Below are 24,889 nucleotides of genomic sequence, written 5' to 3'. Positions count from 1 at the left end.
GGTCAAAGGATGAACTTATGTGCTTATTCATGCATGCCACTGGATTTTGTAAAATATAGCTTTTTCATGAGCAGATTGAATGTATTTTTACCGCTAATCAAGCAGCAAAAGTATATTGAACTAAATGAATACTTTTTTTTTGCAGTGATCCCAAACCAGAGGTACATGTACACACAAGTGCTACTTTGCAGTTACAGTTGGTAAAATAGTTCAAATTGTGAAAAAGGGGACCAACCTTTAACATCAACAATTCCAGAATCATGTTGTGTAAAAATATTGCAATTCAAAATATGACGCATGGCATGTGGTAAATGTACAAAGTCACAAAATCAGCATTTTATCAACAAATGCAGCTAAAAAAAATTGTTTCAGAATACAATTCTACTTAAATTATCCACACCGACTACAAATGTTGTTGTTGCCTTTATCATACCATGACAAATGTCGTGCTTTTGCATATGTTCGCCTGTATGATTATTCTGCTTCGTGATAAATGCTGGTCCTGCTTGGACTACGTGAATGGCTGCAGGCGCCGAGTCTGATTGTTACTTACTGCCTGTGATCTCAAACAGCACTTTGTCGTTGAGGCCCAGTCTGAGTTCAGGCATTCCCGACAGGACCACTTTGAGCTTGATGCTGCCCACGATTTCACTGCGCAGGACACTGCCATTGGCGCTCACCTACAGATACAAGACAAAAAACTATTAGAATTGAACACTATTGTGATCATACATGATCACTGGCTCTAAATACTATCTCCGTATTGTTATTTTTTTTTATCTTATTATTTAAAGAATCAGACCATACAGATAATTGGTAATCGGAAAAACAGACAACTGCAACTTCTCAGCAAGTCAGCAGAAACAAACAGACTGAGGGACGGAGATGGAAGGCTCTCGACATGCAGTGTGAGAAATGTAAGCGAGGCATTGATGTGAGAGACAATGCAGAATCTCGGAAACATAAAAAAAAAAAAAAAAAAAAAACTGGTCACAGAAAAGAGAGGAAGTTGCGCCCGAAGCTCTCTTAGCAGTGATTAAATATGTTGACTCGTAAAACCCTGCAGCTGTATACTGACGTTCTTGAGGTGTTGCTTCAAGGACAAGACGTACGTCATGAGAACGGAGTTGTTTCTCTTCTGCGTTTAGGACACAACATGTTCACGTAAACACATGCGTTTGGCCTCTTTTGCTGCAGGAGATTTTAGACCTTGGAAAAAATAAAATAATAACAACTCTTCCTCTAATAGGTTCATTATGTAGTCTGATATTACATTATCACACTGACAAGTGGTTATAAATCTGTGTTTTTGTTGACAGACAACATTATAATCTCAGTAAACCTGATTATATTGCATGTTAAAATATCTACATTCCTTATTAAGAAAATGTATACAACAATGTGACGACTACACTGATCGTCTCCATGCAATGTTCAATAAAGTGAACAACATTAGGAGCAGTTAGAGATCATTAAATATGTTGTATATTCATCTCACTTGTTGAGAGACATATTCTGACTTAAAAAAAAAACCCTGACGTGTCCTTTGCTTTATTTACAATCTAACCTTGGAAATACACTGAGCCACTTCTCTCTGCACACAATGTAAAAAAACAAAAAACAAAAAAAACAAATGATACTGGAACAGAATGGAGGATTATTGACATTAGAGACCATTTCCTTCTGCAATTCAATTCAAGGAAAGAGGAAAACTGTTTGGAGGAGTCAAAACAAGCCTGGGTTTCGGCTAAGACGATTTTAGCACAAACACGCCCACTTAGACTCAAGAAAACACTTTCACCACCTATTTTAAACAAAACTGCTCAAGAAATCCATCCAATTGATGAAACAATAGATGCTGATGGATAAAGTAGAACAGACGCTTCAATAAATACGAGTTCCTTTTAAGTCTTCTCTATGATGTTTTGCCTCCCTTTATTCAACCTTATTCATTGTTCTCTCTGTTTATCTGTGGCTGGTAATAAATATTCTTCCTGTAGAGCGACTTTTCAATGTATGATGTGGAAAAACAAGGCGTTGCCCTCACCAGAAGATTCACTGACTCTATGACGTCCATGAAAACTTCATTCTTCCTGTACTTGATGCCCTCCGATCGCCAGGACACGGCGTTGGTGACGGTGGCAGGAGGTCGAGGTGCGCCGACCTCCAGTTTATGGCCCTGCTGCGTTATGTACCTGAAAAAGACAACGGCAGAGAGAAGTTGTGATGCAGCTCAAGCTGTGTCCAAAGTCAGTCTGTGGTCCTGCAGAGTGGCACACCTGAAAATCCACTAAACACATTCATCAGTTTCAGTTTGAAAAATGATGAGCCCTGCCCTCATTAAGGTGTTTCAGAAAGAGACAGACTTTCCTTATTTATTAACTACCATAAAAACTAGCCACAGAGTTGAATTATAATTTAATTTATCTCTTGTTGTTTAAAGACTTGACGTACGCAGAGAGGAGCAAAGTCAGAGTCTTAACTTAAAGAAATCTAAATAGGAAATTGCAACACACATGACCTCAGAACCCAATCTCTCTCCAGGAATATTTTTTTTTATCCTTTGCATTAATCACAAAAGATGACTTCAAATGAATGAGTCCCCTCAGTGTAAATAAATTACGGAAGATTATTCATGGGTGTAATTGGAAAAAGAGAGATTAACATGAATCTATTGTGACTGCAGCCGCTGCTAATAATGTGATACATGCATTTGTTTACATGATACTCATCTATCAAGTGTTGCTTTGATAAATAAAGCCCAAACATCGAGGGTCTTAAAAGAGCAGTGAGGAAATAGCGAAACAGCTTAAATGTGTTTAGGTTTGAGCCTTTGATGGACAGCCTCTCTTTAAAGAATTCAATCAATCTTCTTTGTTTTTGTTTATTTGATGAAAGTATTGTCTTCTGTTTAGTTTTGATTGGAGGAAATGATTGAGGCCATCACGTTCTTTGAAAAGTGAGAGCGAGTGCTTTTAAATGTAGTGTCCAAGTGTCGTTCCATCATTGGTTGCAGTGGTACAGCTAGATGACGCAATATGAAAAGTTGTAGCAATGACAGCACATTTGGAGGACGGAGCAAGAACAATGCTTCTTGTACCATTAAATTTACTTCACAAAGTCTGTAATGGTGATTCACTGACACGGCGTTCCACTGTGCTCATATTGAAGGAGGGTCTCTGTAGTTTACAGCTTTGTGAGGTTTCAGTGCACAACATACATCAATGCTGATTGGTTGATAGTTTGAAATGTACCCAGAGGTCTAGGCCCTTTGGGATGCAACAACTACAAACAAGTCCCAACGGAGTGTGGCGACACCTTTTATTCAGACAATGCATTTGGGTCTTGTTATTTTAGGCAACAAGTTTAAAGCCAGTTGGCAAATTTACATCTAATATTTATTGTCTTTTTAGGGAAACACCTGGCTCTTAAGCTGCTATCATGTTCACCGGCTTCACTAACTGTCGATCAGCTGTTTTGTGCTGGCAGGAAGGATATAGGTTGTTTTTTTTGTTTGTTTGCTTTGTATTTTATTTTTTTAAAGACACCTTCTGCACCTGGATGCACCACCAATAATACTGCTGAGACTGAATCAAAACAGTGAAGCTGCGGATGTAGAACCAAAAGACTACAGCGCTCCATAGAGCTGAGGAGGAGTGTGATAATTCTCTGGGTTCCTGACTTCAAGCAATTCCTTTCACATCACATACATGCATAATTTGATCCATTGGCAACATATAAATATTGATTTGTGCAGCTTTAAAACTGTCAATATGTCAATAATGAGTGTCCTATACTCCACTTAATTAAGTTAAGCATTCACTGCAGCATAAACACATCCGTTATACATTACTGATATGAATAAGAATATCATTGTTCTGCCTGCAAATCCGTGCGTTTATTTATCCACACGCAAGAACTGTGCACTGAATCTCTTAGTGTGAGCCAGTTAGTTTCAATCGTCTCTGACTCCAGGGAAATATCATGAGAATAAGTGGGAGCTGAACATACACAAACAACATGTGACCAGGCCTGTTTTTACTCAAACACCTGCCCCCCTCCACTGTTTACTCCTCACTGGCCTCATTTCAAGCGCAGGGCTGTCTGGATAATTATGTCAACAAATCATCTTTCCGAACAGTTATTCCAGTTTGGGGTCATTAACTTTTTTCACATTTTCTGAATGTAAAGGTGTATTTATATATATGGAAATGACTGCACTCTGATTCCATGTATTCATATTTTCTGAGTGTCTAACTATATTATCCAGCAAATGGATATTGGCACCTGGCAGAAAGGATTACGTACAAACAATGAGGCTCGTGCATAGTATTTATAGTTAATGGCGCTTCATAAAAACAGCAACTCATAACCTTTTACATTCCTCATGCACAGTAAGCACGGCAGACATTTCAACAAAACAAATGGTACTTTAGTCGCTTCATAATAAACATTCTGAATCAGTGCTGTTGACCTACACTTGAACTGACTGAGTATGTAATCAAAAGGATTTGATACAGATGCTAGGCAGCCACATGCCTTAGATCTGCTTAGATTCAACTTCCATCAATTTCTCACACAGAAATGGGAACCAAAAAGACTAGAAAAAAGGCTGACAGTGATCCAAACCGCGGTCTCTCATCTCCTCCCTTTATGCTCATTCCACTGACCCGTTTCTATTCTTCTATTTTCACTTGTCCATCACCTTTTCTTCCTCTCCGCAGACCTAAACCTTTTCCCCAGACACAATGACATGCTACTGACCCAATGTCCCTCATGAATTTGCTGTCCTCAGGCTCCTCTCTTTAAAAAAAAAAAAAAAAAAAAGAGAGAAAAGAGAATCCCCAGCAACAATGCCATTTCAATCATTTTAATTCTATCTTTTGCGTGACTGTAGCTGCACTTGTCAGAAAATTGTAATCTTAAATCTAATCTTTATTATTGGAATATTTGTGACACTGATCCGACCATTTAAAGGTATGAACACCCACCGGTACCAAAAACCCGACTGCACCCCCGGGATGTCAGTCAAACCAGGCACACCCTCGCATATACCTCTCATTCAGGCCTAATATATAATTAATAATGGAAATATTTTTTTTAAAGGGCTACCAGAACTGTTCAGAAGGAGTGAATTTAGCTAATGAAACCATACTGACTTGTGGACAAAATGTATTGACTTAGTATATCATGACAGAAGTTGAATGGGAGTCTATTGGGAGCCAGAGTTGTTTTGGAGACAGCCCAACCTTGGCTCCACTTTTCAGACCCATGAGACAACATCCATTTTTATATACAGTCTATGGTCATGACCCATGAAGTCAATCAAACCCTGCTGAATAAATAGAAAATACAAACATCAACTGAAGGGTCTTGTTTCGACTTCAACTGTACATTTCCTGCCTAAATGTCAACAACAAAAAGTGCTAAATAAACAAGTTTTAGATTGATTGACAGATTGAGGAAAAATATTTCCCCCCGTTTTCTGTCCCAGTTCCTCCCACCTAGAGGGTCTTAAATGCATGCTGACATGTAGGGGAGTGTGTAAGTGCTGAGAGATGAAAGGCGGCGAAGACAAGAGTGGGCTCGGGTCGGCGTTGGGTTTTGTTGCTCTGCTGTTTGTTCTGTTTTGCCTTGATTCTACTCATAAATGCTAATGAAAGGATTTGGAAGTGGGTTTGGCAGTGAACTGACAGATTAGCGTAACAATAGCAGTCGTAGGAAATACACATTCACAACGCGCGCATGAAGTTTTTTCGAAGATACACACATGACATGAACACTTTCACGTGCATATGCAACCCCGCAGTCTCACTTGTATCCACCCACACACGATCACACATTTATACTCTCACCAGGTAGGAAGTGTTATAATGCGAGAGAAAAGCTGTTTTTGTGATAGTTGGTTCACGGAAAGGTCACAGAACTGGAATAGCCTGCAGTCAGAGAGACAGTGAATGTGTGTATGTGTACTGTCTGTGTGTGTGTGTGTGTGTGTGTGTGTGTGTGTGTGTGTGTGTGTGTGTGTGTGTGTGTGTGTGTGTGTGTGTGTGTGTGTGTGTGTGTGTGTGTGTGTGTGCACAAGAGAGAGATGACAACTGTGTGTCTCCTTGGAGAAGAGAAGAGCAGGGCTTGTCTGTCTGAGAGTCTTGAGTGTATCCAGCTGATGGTGTCATTGTATACGAGTGCCAATAGGAGCCTGGCAATTATCACGGCTATTCAGACCCCAAACACACACACACACTGTACACACACTGTACACACACACACACACACACACACACAACACACACTGTACACACACACACACTCTGTACACACACACACACTCTGTACACACACACACACACACACACACACACACACACACACACACACACACACACACACACACACACCAAAGCCAAACCTCGGTAAAAAAGCAGCACATGAAATTAAACATCAATCACATATTACCAGAAAAAGCCTCATCACATGTGAGACGTGAAAAGGGTAAACAATATACCATGCAAACATGAATGTTCAAAGTACAAAGTTCACTGTTAATTAAAAAGCAAAGTGGATCATGTGCACACTGAGCCCATGTTACCGTGGCGCTGAAGGTTATAAAGTGAATGATGTCGAAACCTTTTCCTGCAAACAAATGCCTCCCTGAGGAGACACGAGGAGGGTAAAAACAAAGCAACCCGGTCTACACCTCGAACGCGAAACATCGAGCGGACCCGAGGACAGTAGCTCTGCCATACATCACAGCTTTAGTCATCAGCTGTACTCTGTTGAATGAAAAACAAAAGGCCCGTAGCTCTTCAAACAGGCTCATCATGTACTCTTATTCCCTCTCTGCTGTTCACTTACACTATGAAACTCAAAGCTGTTATCTCACTGAAAAACTCTGGGTTTTTTTGTTTTTTTTCCCCCTCCCTGATGGATGATACAGGTAGCACTTGAGCAAATGTGGTTTCATTAAAATCAGACTGGAGTGCAGCAATTATTGCCTTTGAGAGTTTGAAACTTTCACCTCATCAGCCTGATTGGTGTTATGATTAAATGTCAGAACCCAGTGCCAACACACACAATCAAACCGAGGTTCGTCGAAACTTTAAATAAGCAGGTTATGCAATACCTGCGTTACTTTAAAGTTTGTCAATATTAGCCTCTCCTGAGATCCTTTTAACTTCCCCCATACAGACACAGCAAATCATACTGCACTGAGGACTGTCACTGATCGTGTGCTACTCTTCTTACTCTTGTAGGATCTTGCTGTCGGTTGTCTGAGGGAACCCAAAGTCCATCACTTCGTCCATCAGCTCGTACACCGTCACAAAGTTGTCACGAATACTCTCTTCCTCGAGCTCTTTGAAGTACTCCTTAAATACCTACAGACACAAACAGACACAGCTATCGGTAAATATCACATCCAAGCTGTTTGGCTTTTGGCCTCACGGTTTTTACATGAACAAAAGCCCTTCATGTTGTGTGGTTGAGTAGACGTGCGGTGATCCGGTCTCAGTTACAGAAAATATTGTAACTCTCCATGGCCACTGGTTGTCATATTGTGGTTACTTTAAATACAGTTTTGGTCAACAATTCAAACTGCAGGTTACGTTTACAATTCATGATACATTAACAAGTTATAGAAAAATTCACAGCATACTTTGGCTATAAAGATTTAAAAATATATATATATATATATATATAAAACACAAGAAATATGCTAAAATATAAAACTACAATGTGGATGTAAACAAGCAAACCACAAACATCGCAGTTTCACATGACATCACAGTTAAATTGACCTTTAACCAGCAAAACAAATTTCCCTTATGTTATTTAAAAGTTAAAGGTCTGCACTGTGGTCTCCCACATCAGACTCACCTGGACTATCTTGTACAGGAAGGAGTACACGAGAGCAGCGTTGGCATTCTTCTTGGTCATCGCCACCACTGAAGAAAGGACCGTTAAGAAACAACTGCACATTTACAATTGGCAAGCAGGGAAAATAACAAAATCTGCAAAATAAGATGTGCAGTGGACGTGGTGTCAGTAACCTTTAGACACTGATATTAATGCAGTTTGACACAAAGTCACCAGAATGCATCAGATTCATGAGCAATTGAGAACATGGCCACGAGGTAAAACAGCTCCGTTGTTTAATGTTGTGCATTGGGAATGCCACTTACTCACAACCGCAATATGAAGGTGAATTAATAATGTGGAAGGGAGTCTGACTGCCCAATCTGGCAATGAAACAGAGCGGATATCCAGCGCATAGCACATCACAGTCAATCTGTGTTCAATTTTTAACTGCAGACACGATGGGATTAAAGAGACACTGAGAAGCTGAGCAGCAACCTGCCACAGAGACCTGAAGCAAAGGACTTCCTATGGATCTGCTCAGGGAAGATGCAATTAAGGTACTGGATGCTGGAAAATTATAAATACCCATGATTGACGGGAGGGCTGTCAATCACTCTGGGAAACTATACTGTATGGTGAATTGGTGATTTACAAACTGTAGCACATCATTCACACATGAAATGTCTTTGGATACAGTAAAGGTTGCTGTGTTTGATCCACATGAAGTGCGAGGAGCCATGGGTGACGAGCGGCGTCATCTCAGCCTCTTCCTCTCTCTTCATCAGGATGGGCATGAAGTGGTCAATCTCATTCATGTCCATGTCCCCCATGTAGTTACGGCAAATCAGAACCTGGACGGATGACATGAAGACACAAAATACAGAGGCAGAGGATACTATTAGAGAGGAACTAGCCAGGCATTAAATATTTATAGCTTTTGGCTGAGATACCAAACCTGCACTCAAGCTTAGAGATGGTTCAGAAACCACTGGCTGGCAAAAAAAAAAAAAAAAAAAAAAAAAAAACGCACCTCCGGGATGGACACAGTTCTCCAAGCTCATCTCCCAAGGAAATGTACAAACTGTGTTTCCAACTTGGACCTCTTCTTTGTCCTTTAATGGACTGACGGATATCTGATCATGAATGATGGATGACCAACTTCTCGAAACAAGAATAAGAGCAGACTCGGGCGAGGCTCAGAAGATTCTCAGGTTGGAAATTATAGCGAACCGCAATGTGCCAACTTCTTAAAGGCAAATACAAGCCAAATGTTGGAGACCTGCGATGTACCTAAGTTTGAGTGATTTAAGGTGCATACTATGTAAACCCAACATCTCCAGTTTAATTCTAGCTAAGGGCGTTTGTGTATATCTTCCCCAAAGCTGCTAACACTCAGATACTTTGATTTATGGTGATATACCTTCAATACGCTTCCATCAACCTCACGTATAGTTTGTAGCATTTGCAATCATGCTAACACACTCAACTAAGAGCGCAGTGTTAGACTCGTTCACAGATCGTAACAATGGAAATGCTCTTGGGTCTGAAAAGTAAAGCCGATGCGGAAATACCTTAAATTGCAGTACCACTGAGGCCCACCAGGGGCTGGCACCAATAGACTCCTTTGGTGGTCCTTCGAAAAGTAATTCCATGATTGATTAGATAATAGGCCTCAAATAGAGCTACATTTGGGGAGTGTGCTTGGTTTGACTGACATGCCCGTGGTGCAGTTTGGTTTCCGGTATAGGTGGGCGGGCATAGTGTTATTAGTTGTCGGTCAGGTTCAGCCCTGGACCTTCCCGAGTTTATCCAAACATGGTCACTTTTAGACTCCAAAAAAAAAACAAGTTAACAGCCAAAACCCCAGAGCCCACGCTTCAAAGCAACAGTTCACAAAGCAGCAGGTGATGTCAAGATGGATGACCACTTGGTCTTGTTTCCACGAGATCCCTTTACCCTAAGTGTAATTTAACTTCTCTTCTTTGTCAACAAGTTCCTATATTTCCCAGAATAGCTTTCAATAACATCTAAAAAGAGTAACAACCGGTTTTTAATAAAAGGTGGGCGTGGGCTTATAAACATAGCTGCCAGGCTAGTCAGTCAGTTGTGTGAAGACACGTCTATGTTTGTACAGCTAAATTTAATACTAAAAATAGAGCCTCTTATGACTATATGTGTTCTGTTCTTCTGTTGCACAATTTTAATGCAGTTTTAAACTATCTTTTGCGATCATTTTTTTCAGGTCTGATCCGTATTGAGGGACAAAGAGAGGAACAATATCACGTTCTGTCTTGACATTTGAGACCGTTTCTTAGAGGAACAACAATTACAACCGACAAAATTTGCTTCATTTTGCCCAGGGAAAGCACCACACCTAATTTGAATAGAAATGCACACACACACACACACACGTATACACAACAAGATGAGTCAGCAGTCTTGCTAGATCCCGGACATGCAGAATGAAGTGAAGAAAGAGATCAAAGCTTCTATGCTTGAGGGATCTACATCACACACACACACACACACACACACACACACACACACACACACACACACAAACATGCACTACTTCCCCCCTTTTTTTAATAGAGGAGTCTATGTTGCGCTAGGGTCACACATGGTCAGATACAACAAAGGCTTGAGGAAATAAGAAATACAAAAAAAAGGACATTCCAGTGAAGTAAAGTAATCTGGGTGAGAAAAAGGATATGAACAGCCCACTGCTCAGGTTCACTGAGAGGAGACGGACACCGCAGAGCGAACAGTTCAGAGGTCACCGGGAAAAAGGAATGAGATATAGAAAAATCATTGTATCAAAAAGAGCTGCAGGATTAAAGGCCCGTGGTGTCCTGCGATTCACTTTGTAGTTCTGAAGCCAAACCTCGATAGAATAACAAACATACTGTATCTTTCAAACTAGTCCCATCTTAAAGTTGACTCTGCAGCTGTCATTTTGGTCGTTCTATGAAAAAGGATTTCTGTGGAAACTTCTCGTCAACAAGTCCAAAAGTTTATGTTGGTTTAAAATTTGTTATAAAACAATATTTTTTTTAGAAAGTGAATAAAGGCCAATGATATTAATAACAGAATAGAAGAATGGTTTAAAACCATTTATCAAGCATTTCTTTTCACTGTTTGGGTATTAAATATCTTTGAGCTTTGGACTTTGGTTGAACAAAAATAAGGCAACATTATCTTCAGAAATGAGAAACTGTGGACTAAATCAATTAACTAAGAAGATATTCAACAGATTAATCGATAATATCAACTGACTATTGGTTGCAGCTCATTTAAAAATGTGCCATTGTTTGAGACAATATATAAATGAACCGTCAACACATATTGTCGTGACAAGTTAGTTATCGACTGCTTTACTCCCCTTTCTACTGCTCCTAAGTCTCCACTGCCAGTATATTAACGTGGACAACTTTCTTTTGCCAAACAGCAACTTGCTTTAGAGACATTTCAGTTAGCTAATAACTCAATCTGAGTGTGACAGACTTCCCTCATTGTCAGCTGTGACAACCACAGCACAGCTGCAATCACAAAAAGTGATTTAGAAAAAGCTTATGTTTCGCCTTCGGGACATGGTGGAGTCAACACATCTTCAGCGTGTTGTGTTGGTTCGAATGTGTGTCGGTTAAACTCAGATTAAAGAGGAAAACATGCAGTAGTGTATGTTCAGCAGAGGCACAGCACCTCACACAAACAGTTCGCATATTTCATGCCCCGAAGCGGAGAACGCAGCTCCTTAATAATCCAGGTCTCATTAAAGTCTAGTATGAATGTGTTCCTTCTAAATTAAGCTTTATTCTGTCTGTTGAAAGCATATTCTGGAAAGTTATATTGGCATTTCCGAATACTTTTTAACGTATATTTTGACATTCCTCCATTATGAGAGGCGTTAAAAAACTCTGGTCACAAATGGAGAAGATTACAGATATGCACATGAAGCAATAACCTTCTTAAATATTCCCAGGTATGTTGCTTGATTAACAACTGTGTTACACGCATGTTTGTGACCACCGGTACATGTATTTTGCGATTTCAGCATGACCCTGAAACTTAAAGCAGAGGGCTCTTGTCAAATCTTGTGTCAAACAACGGAGTTGCTCCCCACTTCCCTTCCTCACTGGATTTAGCTGGTGGAACTTTGTGTTCCCAAAAATTTAACACAAAAAGTCATGTACATTCTCTGCTCACATTTCAGGTCAAAGGCGAAATGCACACGTACCCGTGGTTACAAAAACACGTGTGACTAAGGTGCTGATGTTGATGAAGTGACGTAACCTGAAATCTTTATCTGTACCCTTGAAAGCTGATTATACGTGATGTTCAAATAGGAAAAGTTGCTATAATTAAAAGATAATTCGAATAAAGTGAGTGAGAATAAATATGAAAACTAAGAAAAATTTTAGCAGCAAAAACTGAAATAAGGAAAACAATAGAAATTGAAGAAAGGATCAAAGTAAGGCAGACTGTAAATTTGAGGCTGGCACATTTGCATAGAAAGTGCTATGAAGAATAGTATAAATAAAATGAAGGACTTTGTCATATTAAAAATGTCATTTTCCCTTGCAGGAGGAAACTTTCTCAATGTCACTTTTACTGAAAACAGCAGAGTATTATCTTTTAAAACTACTGGTGGTTTTAAAAAAAAATAATAATAATAACCAGGGGAAAATCATTGTGGGGTTTTAGGGGAAGTTTGTTACTGGGACACACAAGGCAATCAGTGACTGTTTACAATGTGTGAAATCAATAGACACCATTCACTGCTGACCTCTAAAGGCAAAATGGCAACCAGAAAACTCCCAGTAGAGTGTGTGACTGGAAGGCAAACAGGAGCAGACAAAAAAAAAAAAAAATAACTCAACCAAGCTAATGTCACTTTGCATCAAGAGTTTAGACAACAATCACACACTGACTACATCCAAAATTGCATATTCATCTCATTAAATCCTGAACAACATGCTGATATTTTCGTGACAGCTGTGAGGAGTTGACAGTAGCTTACTTGTCGATGAAATAATGGCACACCGAAAAATGCAAAAAGACGCCTCCGAGTTGGTTCGTCAATCGCAACCATTTAACATTGTGCATGCTCACAGTGGCCTGTTTTCTAAACAGTTAGAGGTTCATTGTAGCTCAGCGTCATTCATCCAACTCTGAGTCTACAGCCACACTGGCAGCTCTGTGAGGCTGCATTTAGGAGCATGCTGACATGCTGATGTTTAGCACAATTTAATCTTTGCCACGTGCATCTTGGTTTAGGGCGTTAGCTTGCTAAATTTAGCTAAGCGGCGCTGAACACGAAGAACTGCTCGGGTTATTGCCCAAAGTCATAAGGACTTATCCTCATGAACGTCCGTGCAAAATCTGATACCAATGCATCCTGTAGTTTTTCAGATATGTCAGCCTGTATGAAAGAGGTGTACCGACCATCACAGCTGACACTGTGGCTGAAATCAAGAGTAAACCAAATACACTGATGAGTCAGTCTTGGATAACTCTTTCACACTTCCGCCACACTTTTGATGAACGGTGCTGCGACTCTTCTAAAATGATGAGTAAACAAATAGCGCGCAACTAAAGAGCGGTAGCTCCTTGAGCACCATCTCTGCATCTCTAATGATGCTAAACTTGAGCACACGTTAAGCCTCCAGCTGATGAAACGTGTCATTACTTGTGACACTCCAAAAACTTCGACCTGAGCGTGTTCATATATTAAAAATTCTATGGGAAGCGCTGGGAACAAAATGATGCCGTGCTGATTTCAATAGCCTGACATTTCAGTCTACGCAGCAGGTCCCAGCAGCAAACTATGTGCAGACGAGTGCCCAGGAGGTACGGTGGAGGGGAGGTGTGTGGGTGTGTGTGTGTGTGTGTGTGGGTGTGTGTGTGTGGAGTGGAGGAGTAAAGGACAGAGGTGGAAACTAGCTAATGCTGTGATGATGTGCAGCACTTTGGTCATCCTCTGTTGTGTTTAAATGTGCTGTGTAAATACATCTGACTGATCTGTGTTTTCAAGTGTTGTCTACAGCAGGAATACAGCGGCCGGTCTCCCGTGCATGATTGATTTGGGGTTAACAAGTCGGCCTGTTGAAATTTTTTTTTTTTATCTATAGTACCATTATGAATACTTCCAACCCATTCTGCATTAATATATTTTTAATTGCAACTGCAATGCCATTTACTTCATCTACTGCTGTAATAGGGGATGCATGTGATCAGGACTGAGGGAGGGGTGGAGGGGGGGGGGGGGTGCTGCTGCTGCTGCTTTAGGTGAAGAGCTACTGACTTGCCCCAGGGCACATATAGATGGATGGATGGATGGATAGATGTATGATGGATGGATGGATGGATGGATGGATGGATGGATAGATAGATAGATAGATAGATAGATAGATAGATAGATAGATAGATAGATAGATAGATAGATAGATAGATAGATAGATAGATGGATGGATGGATGGATGGATGGATGGATGGCTGGATGGATGGATGGATAGATAGATAATGAGAGAGAGTGAGAGAGAAAAAGAAAACCTTTAATCTGTACAATGAGACATGCTGGTTACTGATCCTTTTCCCTGATGGGTATTGTAGTGAAGCGTATTAGGCTTCTTCGGCAATGAATGTATGAATGTAATGAATTTTAGGAGTACTGTACTCTTAAAATATATAATAACCACAAGTTAACACAATAACTTAGCTAAACGTATTACCTTGCCTACGTGGCTCTTGATTTTCAACAGACGTTCATTTAAGACACTGAAAAAACAAACTCTTTCAGATAATCTTAGGGACAAGTGAAGATTCATTTAATTATCGATTAAAATGACATTTATATTTTGAATCAAGCATTTGGGCTGCAAAATGTCTAAAAAAAAAAAAAAAGTGTTGTGCTGGTTATGTCTTTGTTGTTTTATCCAACTATTAGTACAAAACCAACAAAGCATAACCTAAAACCATATCAGACATGAAACAAGTAATCAGTTCATTCAGTACTATACAAGTTATACCGGTTTCAGTCTCAGAATAATCCCTTGAGTTTCAAGAACAGCAAAACAAACAGTGTCGGGTTTGTACTGTGGGACAAAACAAAACAAGACAAACTGTAGACATTACTTCATGCTTGCAGTGGACGTTTTCTGACATTTCGTTGTCAACCGATTAATCAAGAAAACTGCTCCGAGTTGACAATGAAAGGAAATTGTTAGTTGCCATTCCTTAACACAGACAAGCAGCAATAAATCCTCAAATTCACAAAACCAAAAGAGGTTTACTTTGAATCATCCCGGCTTGAAGAATGATTTAATTGGTTGGGGTGATCCATCTTCTGTTGACTAATTGCTTAATTGTTTGATATGTTCCGCTCCAGACAGCGTTGCCTACAAGTGTTTCAAGTAATGCTTGTTAAATAAACCCACCGTGCATTTTGTAGGATAATAAACACGACAAGTTTTCAACTTTGAAACAGGACACATCAGATAGAATAAAGGCTGCATCGCCGCACAAGGACAAAGTCCTCTGTGTTTACTGGCAAATTAGAGAAACGAGTTGAGCAAGTTGGGTTTCTCTTCCCGTCTGTCTGTCTGTCGTACACGGAGCACTAAGTCAGCCAAGTGGTTGTCAGGAAATGCAATATATATATATATATATATATATATATATAAAAGCAAAATGAAAATACCCTTCAGTCGTGTGACTTTCTTTGGCTTAACGCACTCTTTTTTTTTTTTTTTTTGGCGACAGGTACCAACAAGTCGTCCCAAACTTACCTTTCCCTTCAAGTCGAGGATAAATATCGCCGACGCCGACATCTTGGTGGAGAAATTTTTTTTTTTTTTAAAAAAAAAATCCTCGAGAACGAGAAGCAGAGCTGGAAAAAAATAAAATTAAAAAAATGTGGGTGTTCTGTGAGATATGGGTCAGTTTAGACGGTGCTGCTCGCTCCCATCATCCCCCTTCCTCCTCTCCTCTCTTCGGGCGTTTCGCTGCGACTCGTCGTCCTCCCCGGACCGCGCGTGAAGCTGGCGCTGATCACGGAAGCTCAACTTCCGGAGTTTACAGGCGCCGTGACCGTAGACCGTAATAACAGGCCGTGGCTCGGTCAGCGTTTTACGATTTATAGGTTTAATTCATACCTTTGGCGTAAGGTAACTAAGTTTTCAAGGGGACGTTTTGCTCCTTTTACTCCACTATATATATATATATATATATATATAATTATTTTTTTACCCAGAAGGATTAAGATGTTCCATCTGATCATATGATAAAAGGATTGCATTTTTAGAGATTCAAATACAATCTACTGCATCAAAACTAATGACCAATAGTAGGCTATAACAAAGTAAAATTATTCGTTAAAGTACTTTAAAAATATATATATATATTTTATGTACTTAAAAAAAGCCTTTGGCATGCATGACAGTTACGCGCAATTTGACATTTACACTGATTTACTGTATTGCTACTTTTACTTCGGTAAATAATACTTCCATCAAATGTATGCCTCTTTTAATTGTAATCCACCAGCCTACAATGACACTATTTACAAGGACATTGTTGTACTTTGGGCTACAAAACTTTCTTTTGATGATCTTATCCGATGTAATGCATTATTATAGGCCTAACTAGCCAACAGCATAAAATAAGTTAAACATCAGCTGACTAAACATTAAAGTGGCTGTCATAATGCTAAATACTACTACTAATAATCATCATCATCATCATCATCATCATCCTTTTGAAAGAGTACAGTCTACATCATAAATACTCCTATTTTGAAAGATTGAAGATATATTTTGACTCTTGTTTGTAAGATAAAGGGTATCTCAGCATTTCTTCCACCTCTGATTAATAATTATTATTATTTATCCACTACTGATAAATCCACCAGTGCCTCAAAATCTAATTTTACAATGATGTTGGGCTAAATTAACAACAACAACAACAACAACAACAACAACAAAATCATAATTTATATTGTGGTTTCTGGCTGTTTTGTTTTGGTCTGAAATCGTTGACACGCCCATTTAAGCACGCCGTGTTAAAGTCTACTTATATTTTGAAGACCGGATCTCGTTAGTTCCGGTTTTGGTGTGAACTTCACGCGCCATGTTTCCGGGTTAGAGCCTCGCCTGACATCTTCACAGACCTGTCAGACCGCTCTCATCAGCTGCGCGGTCTCTTGCGATCCGAAATGCTGCAGGCCTCTGCTCGAGACGCAGTGTCAGACTTAATTACTGTTGTTTACACCACCACACCCCCCCCTTCCCCCCCCCCCCACGCGTGGCAAAGTTTAAAATGAAAGGTGAATGTGATGATTCCAGTTTGTGGCCAACGAGGCACAACAACCCAAGACCAAGAGGTGGAGAAAAGTAGTCCTCAGAAGTTAGCTCCACTGTTTGGATCAGGCCCACCAAGACACACCAAGTGACACTGTTCCACTCACAGTCTGATTTTTATTGAGGTCTCACTGTTTTATGACCAAACCTCATGATAAGTTCAGTCATCAGAAGTAGGTGAAGGGCTGAATTCATGCACACTCCCAGTCTGTTACGCTAAAAATAGCAGCCAAAAGTGGAAAGTAACTAATTACAAGTACTGCTCTTGGTAGAAAGGAGCTGCCCTACATTTTCACGTGGCAGCTGTCGTACATCTTTCCTTGCAGCTCCGTATTTTAAAAAAAATCTTAGTATGTGGCACTGATATTTTGAAGAATTAAAAAAACCATTTTCTGCGATAATGTAACAGTATAAAATGATAGATATTTGAATAGTCTTTGTTTTTGTTTTTTTTCTCTTGTAAATCAGGTAATCTGTCTGAAATCTTTTTCTTTTTTTTGACCAGGAAATAAACCAGTTTGGAGAACAACACATGGGTCCTGTTGCTACCTTAATTCCCAAACACTTGTTCAGGCTTTAAATTGACAGCACAGATTGGTCTTGACTAATAATATCCAAGCATATTGAAATTAACAAAAAATTCCTGTGTAAAGCAAGATGTTTTTTCATAGACAGTTTAAATTTAGCAAAACTGTAGTTAAGTGTTGTTATTGTTGTTTTTGTTTTGACTAAACCAGTGCTATTAAATCAACTAACAAGTCAGGCAATCAATGGGAACTACTGACATGATAATGTTTTTCATGAAGTTATTCCAATGCTTCCTTCAAGATGTATTTACACACTTCACTTCACTAATATTGTTCATTTTGTGATAGAAAACATTAACTGTGTAGCACAGAAAAAAAAAAAGGAGTGGAATTGGTGGGGGCTTTCTGGCTCCTGAGGGGGTTTTACAGACGCGTCTACTAAGCGATGGAGAATTCAATCTCATCCATCTCTTCCTCTGTGTCCTCGTCTATGTTCTCCGCCGCTCTCTCAGCCCTCGCTCTCTCGCTGGCCGGGATGTAGTTGTCCTCGATGAAGCCGTCATCGTCCTCCTCGCTCCCAGGAGAGACGCAGTGAGGGTTCATTGCACGTCCCCCACGCATGGCGAATTCCACCTCCATGCCTGGAAGCAGTAAAAAAAACAAAAAAAAAAAAAAAAAACCAACAATCATTACAATGCAAGTCCAACACGTCGTCATGACTGACATATATAAATGATATAAAATGAGTTGCCTTAGAGGTAAACCGTGCACAGAAAGCGGTAATCTGTAACTTCTTGTTACAGCCTGGAGCTGCTCCATCATCAGTGACTTATGAAATGGATTTGAGTGATCAGACAGTTTTACCTCCAAATCGACTTTTAATGGCTGTAGTTTAATCAGCTCACGAGCAACGACTGCGTCTCGCAGACAGTTATTTTCAACAAATGTAAACAGCACAAGAAAAAAAAAGATTTTGAAGATTGATTTATTGGGTCTCTTCCTGTTTCAGTCTCTGCTCTGGACATCATCAGTGAAACACTTCTGTTTTCAATGCTAAATGCAAACAGGTGCACAATAAGTAATGTTTTCCCCACTGCACAAATTGTTATGGCAATATAATATGTAAAAAAAAAGACAAAAACAACAAACCTGAGGGGTCACACTGGCTAACAGTGTCTACCTCCCTCAGACGTGTGTGTCTGTAGCTGGCCAGGTAGCGCAGGACCACTTGGCATTTAGCCAGCAGGGTGATGAGAATGGACACAAAGACGGTGGTGGCCAGGACGGCCACTAGGAACTCCCAGTTGTGACTGATATATTTAGGCTGGGTTGTCAAAGTTTCTGTAAGACAGTACAGTGAATCACATCCTACTTAGTCAGTCTGTCGTGTTTTTTAAGGCAGCAACATGGTGGAAAGCACCTAAAGGCCCAAACTGAGCACTTTAAACCAGACGACCAAATATTTTGTTTGAGCGTAGCTGTATTCTGTCTTCAGAGCAGACAGTGATTAAATCTTTCTTTGACTTTGCTGAAATCTTACCATTTGTTGGTGCCGTTGGTGTCACCATCTCATTAGATGGTGGTTCCATCTGGCTCTTTTGGGGAGAGACTTCTCCTGTGTTGCTCAGTTTGCTTCTTGCTGAATAAGACCAGTAACATTAATTTTAGCATGAAACCCTTGATTGTGGGAGTATACTGTACCACATATACGTCATTCTCTTTCTACAAGATTCAGCAGTCTCTTGAACTCCTGTAACTGACGCCGTATGTTTTCATTTCTTCACCGACTGACGTTTAATGATGTGCAAAGCCGGTTTGTGTTATATCGTCTTAAGCAGGTAAAAGCTAAATGGGATCTGGGGGCATCTCCCCAGATGAGGGAAGTGGTTGTCTGGAAGTTTTCTGTTGACCAGAGGAGAGCTGAGCCTCCAGAGCTCCACTAGGTGGCAAGGTTGAGTGACGGAGGAGTCCTGGGTTCAGCTCCGACTGAAAGGTGGTGGCAGCATTGTCATAAGATGAGATCCGAGTCCTCGTGCTGTTGCAAATGAGGCTCTACAGATAGTGGGAAAGAAAAAAAAAGAAAGAAATTAAAGCAGTGTGAGTCTTTTTTTAATTTACCCACTTGCCTACAAAGGCATTGTGGAAAAGAGGGGAAAAAAAGCTTCTTCAGTTATGTAGAATACCACCAAGCTACAAATGGCCCGGGAACCCCATGTGCGACTCCTTTGAATTCTTTGTGCCATTAAATGCATATTTCATAACCGATCCACGCAGAAGGAACATGAACAATCAAATGACCTAAATATTTCACTTAGCATCTATGAAGAGTGAGTGTGTCATCATGAAAAGGAGACGCTGCATGGATCCTTTTTATAATCCAGAAGTCATAATTGAGCACGAGCTGTCAGGAGCTCAAGAGGATATCATCCACAATAGGAAAAGTGTGTCACAAACAGGAAGTCCCACATACTGTAGGACCTTCCCTCACACTTCTAGCTGACTCAAAACTCTGGCAGAATCACTCATTAATGTGTGTGGTGAGTGACTGTTTCACTGCTACTGTAGGGGAGCTGCAGGCTGTGTATGATTCTCAGAGGACAATAACAGAAAGCCTACCAGACATTATTTGTGAAGAACAACATACTACAGATGGAAAAGTTTTTCAGTCGAATTTCATATGAAAGCATTGCAGATGGGAAGTGTCATCAAATATGAGCAACATTAGACTTTAATGGGAAAGATCAGCATTTTGGGGACCTTTTTCATCATTTGTGCCTGGAGATGGGATTAAAAAAGTCCTCTACCAACACCTGTAAAGATCCCAAATTAAAACATTATGTTGCATCTAGTTTGTTTTATTCATACTGAAACCAAACCGAAGCACAGAAGAAGAAAAAAAATCCATACTTTTGACTGATCCTTTTTCCCTTAGCTAAACTAACCAGCTGTTGAATGCATCTCCATAGTCACTGAGTAGACACTATCAAATGTGATATAGACCAGTGCGCTTTGCATACAGTCAAGAACTCGTGCTGAACTTTGACATGTGTTGTGTGTGAGCTGACATCAAAAGCTTAGTTATGATCTGAATGGAAATATAAAGCTGTCCTCCACAGTAGCTGCTGTTAGAAGAAGAGGACCTTCATATTTAGCTATTTGCAAATTTGCCAAAAATTTGCATGCATGAGTCTACAGGCTGGCTTCCTGTATTTATAGTACAGTCGTAGCAATGCAGGCAGATAAGTTGTGTTTTTATCCATGCTATCCATCCACTGTGGGCTGTTATGTTTAACCTACCCTGCTAGCACCTGTATTTTTATGTTCTTGACCCGGATTTAGGATTCTAAAGTACCTGGTCACTGTTTTATAGGGCATATTTGTGCATTTCTTGGTTTTCTTAATCCCTGCCTTTCTTTCCATTGAATATTTCTAGTATTTTTTTTCATATTTGGACATTTTCCATTATCTTAAAACTCCAATGCGGAGCTTTTGTGTCCCCTTTCTGTGATTGAGTAATTATCACTGTGGTTACTTTGTAGCCTTTGCTGTAGCCTACTGATGCGGCGATAAAATTTAGGTCTGAACGGGTAGAGATGAGCTTAACACAGACTTTTTTGTCCACTTATAATTTTAATAAGGGCAGAGAGCATCTATTAGAATAATGTCTTTACTTTGTTTTGCATTAGTTTCTTGGCTAACTATGTTTGCCTTTCTAAATACTGGCTCCTCTGTCTTGATTTGTTAAAGTAATTTACGCTTTCTTTATTTCCCCAATATCTAGTGGTTACTTTCTTAGGCACACCTAAGATAAGGTATGTCTTGCTCGCTTTCTTAGCTCTGAAGTGATTTTTCACAGCGAGCGGGGCCCCGGCTGCTTAACGCCAGCCATTAGGCCTCTTCCCCTTCATCTCCTCAAGCTATTCTCTTCAGCAGTGTTGGCTGTAAACACACCGACGGGGCTGCCTTTATCTCTTCCTGTTCTGTCCTCACACAGGCAAAGAACAGCAAAATATACACACCAGGCAGCAGAGGACTGGGAGCTGCGGGAGCCAGAAATATGTGTGTCAGCCGCAGTAGTGTTTGTGAGTTTTACTGTGCACTGCTGCTGTACTTTCATCTGTGTTTGTTTGTGAACATGCATGTGTAAAAAGGTTACATTTGCATCTGCATATGCGCTCATCTGTGTTTGAGTATCATTTGAGTAGGAACTCCATCTTTCATAGTCACTCTTTGTTTCATTGCCCCAAACTGAGAGTTGAGTGTCAGTTTACAGACACTAATGATGGCCAAAGGGTGTGAAATGTTCTCTCTGTCATCAAACTGAATTAAACATCAAAATTAAATCCTGTTCACAGAGTGTGATCAGACTCCTTTGAACAGACAAAGTAACTGTAAGCCATTTTTTTTTTTTATGGTTTCAGATTTGATTGTGCAACACAAAGTGACACGGAATAACTGTAAAACATCTTTCAACCTATGTAACAAAGAGCTTAAATCACACATACAAATAATGCATTTTAATAACCACTTATCACAAAATGTGTTTGTTTTTACAAGTCACACTCGACCAAGCAAATATCTCTCTCTCCTTGGCTACAAAAATCACTCCCAAGCTGTCCTTTCCTTGACCCTCACCCTTACAAGCCACAGAGCAGCAAGCCTCCCTCTTTGCCTCTCATCCCACTGCCAAATTCTGTATTTTTGTCTCGCTTTGAAAAGCGCGGAGCCGAGCCGTGCCATTGTTTGTCAAGAATAATAGGTATTAGATCTAATTGAGCAGCGGGTTATATAAATTTTTTTTTAAAACAGCGGGCAGAGACATTGTTTATGAGTAATTATTTAACTAATACTGTAATTACCTTAATATGAAAACTACGCCCTTGAAAAAGGCTTAATTGTAATGTCCTATTGTTGTTTAACCGAATCAGGGTCATAAGTGAGTAGTCATGTTTGGTTTGTGCCTTCCAGTCAGTCCTGTCAGTGTCAACAGAGAAACCGCAGCAGCACAATGAGTAGAAGCCAATAAGATAATAAAAACACACTATTGAACCTACACCATGACTACAAACTGTGATATTTGCTATTTAAAGATGAGTTTTAGCTCCTGGTTCCATAAATACTGTAGATCTGAAAGTGCCCTCTGTTCTATAGAGTACAACATAATGGAACAATGTTATCTAATGATTGAGCTGTTAATGGTGCGCCATTGTTTGGAGTGAAAACAGCAGGTGGACAACATGTGGGTCGTCATTTGTCACCAGCAGAGACTTTAAATATTGAAGAATGCCACCATCAGTCAATCCCATATGCCATCGCAGATGATGAGGGTTGTTATTACTGTTGGGGTACGGTCAAATGTAACGTGACATGATTGTTTTCTATAGTATTGAACAGTCAATCGAAGAAGACAGCGAGGTGATTGGTTTTATGTTTTTTGTAAGAACAAAAGAACAGTTTATCTTTATACAAAGTATGGATATAGAAAATGAAATGAGTACAATTGCTGTGGCATTTTATCTTAATATGATAATTATTAGCCTTTTAAGTTATGAGCAGATGCAGGAGATGTTTCACTACCTGTAACAACAGAAGCAGTGAAGATAAGAAAAAGGGAGTCTAAAGGTTATAATGTTTTTATGTCAAGTCTTTTAAATTTTTGCCAAACAAGTCATTAAAGAGTAAAACCTCAACAATAACTAAAAAATTCAGATGGTGCAGTGGTTAATGATTCACAATATTGACCCACAAACTTGAGTTCTGTCAGCCCTCTGATCTGTTATAACTAGTTTGTTTAAGAACATTTGAATAATTACGATTATTATCTGCAGTTGAAGTGATTTTATTGGTTTTTCTTTCTTCTCTATCACTGTCCCGCACTGATTCAGCTGGTGCCTCATTTAATTATGTGGAGTAACAAACTGACTTTGCAGAGGACAACTAGGGGAAAAATCAATAACTAAATTTAGCTTTAGCTATGGCTCGCCACATCTGTCTCACAAGCGAGCTTTCACTTGCTGTAGCCCACTGACTTCAGCTGGAGTTGTTCTGTGGCAGACAGTGCAGTAAAGTGTGCTGACGGGTCCTACAACACACAAGTCAGAGTGCAGTTTGTGCAGCAAAACAAAGCCAGACTGCAGCAACCGCACAGTGACAAAGTACAAACTCTGCATTTTGTTTTTGAGATCCATTTTCTAGTTGCTGCAAATTTAATCATCAAATATCTCTGACACGTCTATGTAGTAAAGCAGGTGTAAAATAGTCAGCCAGCTCAGTTTTGTCCAATTATTTTCTGTGATTTGTCTTTGTAGTTCAGTGCGGGTCATTCAAATGTAAACACGTTGGTTATGTCACTTCTCTGTATTCAGAAAAAATGACCCTCAACCGCTGCAGCACTGAATACCTGCAGTGTAGAAAATAATTATGTGACAACTTCCAATTTTAAAAAATAATATTTAAATGTTATATCAGTATATATCAGTCTTGTAGATTGTTCTGGCAATACCTTACTTCAGACTGTCCTCCTTTTTGGCTGAAACCAGAAGTAAATGTATGAGTATATCTGAGAATTTATAATTTGGAGCATTTGGAGCAAACGTAGTACATTTATTTTTTTGAACACATTGTGAGATTTTAGTAAATTATTTGGTAATTATTCCATTGTCTGTCCAAAAACTATCATCCAAACTATAGATGTTACTCTGAAGCTCTATCTTGTTCATCTGAAGTCTTACCTGTTCACCTGTAGGTCCCTGTGTCCTCACAGACTTCACCTGCCTTCTGTCCGCTCACATGTCACATCAGCTCACTCGCGCAATTGAGTATAAAAATGGAGAAATGTTGTGCAAAGGTTGAACGAGGCGTGTTCTGCAGCCGGTTCCCAGAAGCAGGTTAATGGATAACTTTGTAACTAAGGTGTGCTCGCTCCCGCCTCCTGCTGCTCCTCTCTGTCCAATGGCAAGGCAGACCTGCTCAGAGGCAAAGCTGTCACTCAGCAGTTGCAAACCAGGAAGAGGTCAAACATGACTTATGAGCAATATGTCATGTTTATACTGTAACTACCAGTGTGCATTCATAAATAAGACTGTAAGCAACCAGTCAAATGTAGTTCAGCGAGTAGAGACACAGTTCCAGTAATCAAATAATCACCTT

At 39.8% G+C, this 24,889-nt stretch overlaps 2 protein-coding genes across 2 annotated transcripts in view; both read right to left on the bottom strand.

Annotated features, from left to right (window-relative positions):
* The window catches only part of ap1m3 (adaptor related protein complex 1 subunit mu 3), a 29,153-nt gene extending 13,279 nt beyond the window's left edge, over positions 1–15,874 (bottom strand). The window contains exons 1-6 of the mRNA XM_069704830.1: positions 15,645–15,874; positions 8,552–8,708; positions 7,876–7,943; positions 7,246–7,376; positions 2,048–2,195; positions 554–680 (exon numbers count right to left, since the gene is read on the bottom strand). Coding sequence (XP_069560931.1) covers positions 554–680; positions 2,048–2,195; positions 7,246–7,376; positions 7,876–7,943; positions 8,552–8,708; positions 15,645–15,686 — 673 coding nt within the window. The 5' untranslated portion in view covers positions 15,687–15,874. The remainder of the gene's footprint in view (positions 1–553; positions 681–2,047; positions 2,196–7,245; positions 7,377–7,875; positions 7,944–8,551; positions 8,709–15,644) is intronic.
* A 1,436-nt stretch (positions 15,875–17,310) lies between these two features.
* Positions 17,311–24,597, bottom strand: cunh1orf210 (chromosome unknown C1orf210 homolog). Its single transcript, XM_069704840.1, has 4 exons — positions 24,472–24,597; positions 19,281–19,792; positions 18,890–19,081; positions 17,311–18,381 (listed from the first exon to the last, which is right to left on the bottom strand). Exons 2-4 carry the CDS (start codon positions 19,327–19,329, stop codon positions 18,179–18,181), a joined length of 444 nt encoding a protein of 147 aa, XP_069560941.1. The 5' UTR covers positions 19,330–19,792; positions 24,472–24,597; the 3' UTR covers positions 17,311–18,178.
* Between the last annotated feature and the right edge of the window lie 292 nt (positions 24,598–24,889).

This window comes from Brachyistius frenatus, unplaced genomic scaffold (genome assembly GCF_029030835.1).
Source record: "Brachyistius frenatus isolate BFR_SWC_R1_liver_20210118 unplaced genomic scaffold, ASM2903083v1 Contig_52, whole genome shotgun sequence".
NCBI classification, from domain to species: Eukaryota; Metazoa; Chordata; class Actinopteri; family Embiotocidae; genus Brachyistius; species Brachyistius frenatus.
This window is presented reverse-complemented; position numbering and strand designations above follow the sequence as displayed.

Coding starts and splice junctions, on each gene's coding strand:
- cunh1orf210 (XM_069704840.1), bottom strand. CDS start 19,329: ATGGAACCACCATCTAATGAGATGGTGACACCAACGGCACCAACAAAT. Junction 19,082..19,280: donor ACCAACGGCACCAACAAATG/GTAAGATTTCAG, acceptor ACTGTCTTACAG/AAACTTTGACAACCCAGCCT. Junction 18,382..18,889: donor TAGCCAGTGTGACCCCTCAG/GTTTGTTGTTTT, acceptor TACTGCTTCCAG/GCATGGAGGTGGAATTCGCC.